Genomic DNA, 7858 nt, shown 5'->3' on the forward strand with positions numbered 1-7858 from the left:
TTTCATCACCACCAAAACAGGATTATATGAAATGCTGAAAGGTATCCTTTAAGAAGAGGAAGAGGAAGAAAAAGGTAAAGATACAAATTATGAACAACAAATACGCATCTATCAACAAGTGAATCTAAGAAGCAAGTGAATAAATCATCTGATGAACAGAATGAACTGGTGATTATAATAGAATCAGGGATATAGAAAGGGAATGGACTGAGGAGTATTCTTGGGGGGGAAAGGGGTGTGGGGGATGCGGGAAGAGTGAAAAAAATCGTGCACCTATGGATGTACAGTGGGGCGGGGGGGTAAGGGCAGAGGGTGGGGTGGAAACTGGGTGGAGGGGAGCCCTGGGGGGAAAGAAAGAGGAACAAATGTAATAATCTGAACAATAAAGATTTAATTAAAAAAAAAAGTTATATGCAGATGTTCGACTGCACAGGGGGTTGGTAATCCTTCCCCGCGTTGTTCAAGGTCAGCTGTGTGTGTGTCCCCAAATGACTGATCAAATTCAAACTGATTTATTTAAAAATATCAAGACAACCAAAGGACTTATATGCATGCATATAGGCCTAACCAATGGACACAGATAACTGGAGGGTGAGGGCATGAGCGGGGGGGATGGGGAGGTAATGTGGGGATAAGGACAAATATGTAATAACTTAATCAATAAAGAAATTTAAAATATATATATATATATATGTATGTATGTATATATATATTTATCAAGACAGATGTCTTAGAGCCAAGGCATTAAGGGTGAGTTAATTAAATGTTTGACCAAATACAGCAGACTAAGTTTTAAGTTGATACTTTTGTATGACCCATGAATGATGTTATAAAATCCAAATGGCTGTTGGCAGAATAAAGGTTCTCTACCCAAGTCTTAGAGTATATACCAATTACCTGAGGTAACCATCAAATTAGTTTACCTCCATGCTGAATTAATGCATAACCTTAAACCCCAATATTACCCTTCATAAATCCTGAACTATGTGTGTATACAAAACACATGGTAGTCATCACATAGGGAAATGTTACTGTTTTTGCCTGTCCTTTCTGGTTATGTTCTCTTGCTCTTAGAAGAGAGCATATTCCCAGCAGGTAACATGGAAGAAAAACTGAAGACATTTCCAAAGTCTGTTAAGGAGGAAGTGACCCTGAAGACTCTTACCCTCTGCAATGGGTCTTCCAGAAGCTGGATGGCACTGCTGATGGCTTCCTGTGGCACATATGAGGAATCTCCATTGCCCTGAATCTCCAGCACTGCCATCTGCAGCGAGGGGAACAAAAAGGCAAGTGGAGAACTCAGAACCTCAGTGTTCCCAGTCATTCCCTCAAGACCCGTACTTTACTTGTCCTCCCTCCATCTCCCCTTCCATCTTCTAATCTGACCCCTTCCATCACCACCACCCCTCCTTGATGTGGTTTCCTCACCTCTAGTGCACACATGCCAAAGGAGTAGATGTCTACTGCCGTTGTCACATTAGTGACTTCTAGGAAAACAGAGAAGGCTTTGGTGAATAAGGATGGGAGCAGGGCATGGCAGAAATGCTTTTTAAAAAAATTTGTATGCCAGTAGAGAAGGACTAGCAGTTTCAGTTATGTTATTTGTGTGGAAAACAGGATGGGGAGAGGGCAAGAAAACTGGAATGCCTCACCTCCGTATTCTGGTGCAAAGAAGTGTAGATTCTTCTGCTCTTCCCGACAAGTCTTCACATGGTTGTTGATAGTGTCAGGAGCCACTGGGAGTAGGGGAGATACCCACAATCTAACCACCATGAACAAAGAAGTCGCACTCCAGAGAGGCCCCCAAAAGCCAAATTCTCTCCTGAAGTCTCCAACCCTCAAAAGGCACAAACCCTTTCCCATCAACTACAGGCTACACTGGAGTACCACCTACCTCCTCTTTCTCAGTCTACCACTTCTCATCGAAGGTCCCTAATTCATTTGCAACAAAGGTTCCATACTAAACTAACTGGTTCATGGGGCTTTGGGCTAATCAAGGAGCAATACGGGCTAAGGAAAAAATTCACTTGTGACCTGTTCACCTTCCCCATAGCCCAGGTACATCTAATCCCTGATCACAGGAAAATGTTTGATGTAGTTCTTTCACTCACCCTGCAAACAGCATAAAATACTGGCAGCCCTTCCTAATCTAGGACCATTTGAGACCTGAGACACTTAAAAGATAAGAAGGATACAACCAAGTAGATAAAATCCTTCTTGCCCACCTCTGCTGTCTAAAACTCAGAAATAGCTCAAAATTGAACCAATATCCTTGAGTCACTTTCACTTTTAACCCACGAAAAATTTTAGACCCCTGTTCTACCCCCTTATCCTTCAGCATTGCCTGCCACAGAGCTGAACGAGGAACCAGGGTCAGGCCCAATTTGGACTCACTCAAATCATAAACAATGACTACATGTCACAGAGTTTGGGAGTACAGTATGATTCAGAAAACCAGCCTGATGATGAGGGGAATAAGAATCTAGGATGTAAGTGGCCAGCCAGGCAAGTCCATAGGAAACAAGCAGGGTATGGAAGGGCAAGCAGTTGAACGACTGGTAGGGCAGAAGCCAAGCAGGCGTAATTAGGCCGGGGAGGTAGAAGAATAGGGGTTGCTCCCACGACTGCATGCACTGGGCAGCCGCAAAGGGGAGCAGAAGGAGCACAAACAGAGCCCCACGTGGGGCAGAGGGAGCTCTCACCATTAGCAAAAATCCTATGAAACACTGTTGGGAACAGAGCAGCCCGTAAGCGGGAGGGAGGAAAACAGAGAAAAGTTGTGAGCGATGGAGCAGCCAAGCCCCAGACAAATGGACACGCAAATACCACACAAACACGGCACACAGAGATGTTAGACACTGCACACAGATACACAGCAAATGAAAGCACTCACAGCAGGCACAGCCTGGAACCTCCTTTGGTAGGGTCCAGCCCCAGAGGCTCAAGTTAGACCTTACACCCATCTCTTCTTGCCCTTTCCCAACCTTCTATCAAGATCTGTGATTCTCTGTATTTACCCATTTCCCTCCAAAAAGCTGTACAACTAGGATTAGACCCTACACCCTTTCTACTGACTGGCCTCTCCTATGAGTTACCCCTAGAAAGGTCCTTTCCCTTATCACCAGCCCACACCTCAGAATTTTGCTCTGTTCTCCCCATTCCTTTCGTCTTACCCCCATGGTTCCCAAAATCCCGAGGCTCCCCTGCCCAGAACCTCTCCCTCCCCTCACCAGAGCCAATCTTGATGAGTCCGTTGTGCTGGATGAAGATGGTGTCACAGGTCAGGTTCCCATGGATGATGGGGGGGTCACAGGAGTGCAGGTAGCTGTGGGGGCACTGGGCTGTTAGAGGGGCCACTGGGAAATTAAGGGCAGGGGGATCCCAGGGGTTAAGAGGGGCAAAGGGGCTGGTGATCTGCTGGTCACCACAAAGATAATCCCCACACTCTGAATCTCCATTTTGCCTGATGAGTTAAATAGCTGGATAGGCACTAGGAGAAAGAGTTGGGAGACAGTATCGTGTTTAGGGCACTAGGAAGGTTAAAAGACTCATGGGGGCCTAGTCTTGACAGGACATGACTTAAAGAAAGTGGGGTGAGGCAGCAGAAACAGCAGAATAGTGCTCAGAAATCTGTTTGGAGGAACTAAATCAGGAGACCGGGAAAGACACTAACCAGACCCTACATACCTTAGAGCAGAGAGGATTTGTGTGCACCAGCGCTTCCAAGCCTGGAACAGAGTGAGCAAGGGGCAGCAGTAATCCCTCTCTCAACCACCTTCCTGATCAGCTTTATAATTAACATAAAATTTCTGAAACCCCAAACCAGCTTTGTTCTCCCTCCATACCTTTTCATTCATAGTCTTGTGGTTCTTTTTGGTCTTCTTCAAAAATTGCTTAAGACTACCAGATGACATGTATTCTGTGATAAAAATGACCTAGAGAGGCAAAGCACACCAATAAAGCTTTATAGCAGAGATGATCCCCTGCCTTTATATACATAAACACCGCATGCATATAAATTTGGAAGCTTGGTTTTGTTTTTTAAGTTTGTCTTTTTTTGTTTTAATACCACTACCTTAAATTTTATTTTAATGTTTTTTGGGAATTCATCTCTTTTTTTTGAAATGTTTTTTATTGATTTTTAGAACAAGAGAGAAACATCAATTGGTTGACACCCTCCCCGCCCCGCCCCCCATAGGAACCCCGAACCTCAATCTGGGCATGTGCTGACTGGGAATCAAACCAGCGATCCTTCAGTGCACAGACGACGCTCAATCAACTGAGCCACGCCTGCAAGGGCCACTTCCTACACTTAGTAGTATAATGAAAACTACTGAGCTATGTATGGGAAGGATAAAATAAAAGTTCACTCATTTCTGCCCCATCTATAACCGGACAAAAGGCACTGGTGGTAGTCAAAGGCCTACTCTCATCACCATACCAGTTGATTCCAGCTCTGTTTCAAAACTATCTTGTTTTAAAAAAAACAAAAAAACTATCTTGTTTTACTATCTGGATGTAAGTAAAAATAAATGTAGCTAGTTTCTTGCAGTAAGCTCAGGAAAAAGTTCTTACCCTGGCCTTGTTCTCTTTAATGTCAGCCCAATACTTGTGAAACTTAACAATGTTGAGATGTTCCAACTGAATCAGATTATCAAACACAGCTCGGACCTTTTCCTGGGAGCAGGGGAGACAGTGGGATTATTGGGTTAGAAATCATTGTAATCCTGAAAAACCATTCCCTATCCCTCCCCAAAATGATCTAACCCCAACATACTCTCCTTAGTCAGCTTCCCAATACCAATTCCTCTTTAATACCAGCATTCTAACACCCCATACATAGTCTGTATCATTTCACCATTACCTACCTCCTGCAGCTTGTAGTTCTTGCGCTCAGAGAATTGTACCTCATTCCACACAACCTCTACGCCCTCCTCTGTATCCATGGCCAGGTATGCACTGTCAATACCTGGTACATTCCGCTGATTCACCTAAGAATTCAAATGAAAGGTAATTATAGTTACCTCATGAGCCCCCAATTTTAATACTCCATATGATCATCTTCACCTAGGCTCTGACCTATTGAAGTTTGGTCTGTACCTTTCAGAATTTGCCCCTCTACTTCTCACCTCTTAGAATTCACTCTTCTAACAGGGACACTTCCATCACCTTACCTCTTCTCGCCTCTTCTGCCAACGCCCACAGGGTGACTCTTCCAAGATCTCAGACTCATCTTCACTTTCTTCTTCTTCCTCTGGGGAAGCAGCTGAGGTTGTGGAAGTCACGGGAGGTGACACTGACGTCAGGCCAGTTGCTGAGGATGAAGATTCTACCTTTGGGTCTGAGCCACTGCTGAGTACCGTCTGGGACTCCCCCTCCGACATGCTGGAACGAACACTCAGGCCTGCATTGGTTGGGGCAAGGATGGATGAAGGAGGCAGAGTCAGGATAGATCTATAAAGATTTAATCCTAAAAACCTCATCTGGGATTAAAAAGAAAAAACATACCTCCTTTGTTTCCTTAAAATCCAAAGGCAGAACAGTCCTGTCTGAACACTGAAGCCTTAACTACTCTCCTAATCTAGAGAAGCTAGTTTGGTTGAAGATGACCCACCCAAGAGTGGCAAACACAAGATTTATGGCAATAATGCATCCTTAGTAAAATCCAAATGACAGCAAAACCAGGGGCCCATTGTTTTCTCAGCAAATATTTGCTCAATAGCCTTCCCTTTGAATCCTCATCTGCCCTATTTGTACTGTGCTCAAGAACTAAGCTACATGGACACTGTTCAGAACAGATTACTCCAAACCCCAAAATGTTCCACTTACCCAGCCCAAAGGCTGGACCTGTAGCGCTCTCAGCCAGTTTATCCTCGTGAACCCCTCAGGGGTTCTTCCTTGTGACTTACTCCACTAGAACTGACCTTGGCATTCACTATCCATCCCTCCTACACCCACAAGGAGCCTGCCAGTCCATGGTGAGGCCACCCTTGGGCCAGGTGACAGGCAATGGTTAGTGACTTCATCCCTGATGACCTCACCTTCCCTGTGATGTGAATGTGGCAAATGGATATTGAGTAGCAACATTTTTTCTCATTCACTCATTCAACAAATATGTATTAAGCACTTAATATGGGCCAAGCACTGGGCTAGGTGCTTGAGATACAATGAATAAAAGAAAACGATGTTTATACTCATGGAGTCACAAATTTAAAGCAGATCTCAGACTTTAAGCTTCCAGCTTTCATTTCATTCACATGGCTCCAAGGCACCATCCCCTGGGGCACTGGATCCACCTTCCTATACTCCTTTCAAGTACAAGTAGTTATCGGAATAAATACTAAAGTACTATACAGTATAACATTTTTTCAGGGACATAGCTACTGGAAGAAAAGAAATTCTCAAAAGCTAAAAGTCACTAATTGTCCAGATAGTCATAGAACAACCATGGTCTGTTATTCCATTTCTCTAACAACAAAAGCTGTGAAGGAGTTGGAACCCGTGTGTGCTGGTCTCCAGGGAGTGCTCTCCAGTATGAAAATGTTATCCTGGAAAGTAGAGTTGTTCCTCTAAGTCAGTTCAGAATACAGATCTCTGATCAACACCAATCTTTTGAAAAACCCTCATTTCTTTTTAGAATTCGAGAACGCCCCCTTCTGCCCATCTCTTCCCCAACCTATACTATGATTTTTTAAATATATTTTTATTGATTTCAGAGAGGGAGAGGAAGAGAGAGACAGAAATATCAATGATGAGAGAGAATCATTGATTGGCTGCCTCCTGCTCAGAGAGCAAGAGGGAGGGAGAGAGAGATGGAAATCAATGATGAGAGAGAATCATTGATCAGCTCCCTCCTATATACCCCACACTGGGGATCGAGCCCGCAACCTGGCCATGTGCCCTGACTGGAATCGAACCCAGGACCCTTCAGTCGCAGTCTAATGCTCTATCCACTAAGCCAAACTGGCTAGGGCTAACCTACACTACTTTTAACTCAAGTCAGATTTTTATTAGATGACACCCTACTAAATACCAGAGAGCAACAAAGCATACAGAGAAAATCTGGCAAGATATTATTTCCCTATGTTATTTTCTAGGTTCTTGACTATCAAACATTTTATTCAACCAGCCAGGAAAGCTATAATGTGAATGTGTTAGTAATCTACCAGAATATGAGTTAATTTTGGTTCCTTTCCAGCGCAGCTATAATATAGAATATATCCGGAATCTGAACAGCCAAGTTAAATTTCCATCTAGATTACAATAGGAAATACTAGTGGAATTCTAATACTGGAAGCCTGTAGCCAATGGACTCTCAAGAAACCTCTGGACCCAGAACACAGACTACTAATCCACAGAAGGGGCACCACAAGAAAAGCCAAACTTTCATCAGTCACAGGATGCCCTTTGAACGTGCTTGTCCTCTCCCTCCCCAACCTTTCCCCAGCAGCAAAATAAAGGCAATGCCAAGACCCCCCAGCACTCCCCCGCCTGCTGAAGAAATCTTTGCAACACTGGGAGTTTTGTCCAGGGTCGTTCAGAGGTTTGAATAAACCACTACGGAAAAGGCCATTTACGCCCCGAACGGAGCCTTCTGGCCGCCTCCAGCCACCCCGAGATGCACAGTGTGTTCATTTCGGAGCAATGTAGGTAGATCACCCTGCAAAGCTTTTCTCTGAGACGTGCATTTCTGGGACTGCAGCCCCTCAGCATGGCAACTCCGCGGCCAGCAGCTCGGCAGGCCCCAGGCCTAGGCTGCGCTCCCCCAGGTCGGACCCCAGAGGGCCTCGGAGATCTACAGGGTTCTCCGGCGGACACACCGCGGGCGCAGGGGAGGAATTCACACTCCAACAGGTCG

General features: G+C 44.7%; 1 protein-coding gene across 2 annotated transcripts in view; it reads right to left on the reverse strand.

The window, feature by feature from the left end:
• Positions 1 to 5594, reverse strand: part of NRBP1 (nuclear receptor binding protein 1) — a 9442-nt gene extending 3848 nt beyond the window's left edge. The window contains exons 1-11 of one of the 2 annotated variants that reach the window (XM_006767448.2): positions 5509 to 5594; positions 5175 to 5404; positions 4869 to 4991; positions 4576 to 4677; positions 3846 to 3935; positions 3688 to 3728; positions 3231 to 3325; positions 2703 to 2726; positions 1653 to 1736; positions 1429 to 1487; positions 1166 to 1264 (exon numbers count right to left, since the gene is read on the reverse strand). In XM_006767448.2, the coding sequence (XP_006767511.1) occupies positions 1166 to 1264; positions 1429 to 1487; positions 1653 to 1736; positions 2703 to 2726; positions 3231 to 3325; positions 3688 to 3728; positions 3846 to 3935; positions 4576 to 4677; positions 4869 to 4991; positions 5175 to 5384 (927 nt within the window). In that variant the 5' untranslated portion in view covers positions 5385 to 5404; positions 5509 to 5594. The remainder of the gene's footprint in view (positions 1 to 1165; positions 1265 to 1428; positions 1488 to 1652; positions 1737 to 2702; positions 2727 to 3230; positions 3326 to 3687; positions 3729 to 3845; positions 3936 to 4575; positions 4678 to 4868; positions 4992 to 5174; positions 5405 to 5508) is intronic. The other variant, XM_006767449.2, reaches the window with a different exon arrangement.
• Positions 5595 to 7858: the final 2264 nt, after the last annotated feature.

Source organism: Myotis davidii, unplaced genomic scaffold, assembly GCF_000327345.1.
Source record: "Myotis davidii unplaced genomic scaffold, ASM32734v1 scaffold238, whole genome shotgun sequence".
NCBI classification, from domain to species: domain Eukaryota; kingdom Metazoa; phylum Chordata; class Mammalia; order Chiroptera; family Vespertilionidae; genus Myotis; species Myotis davidii.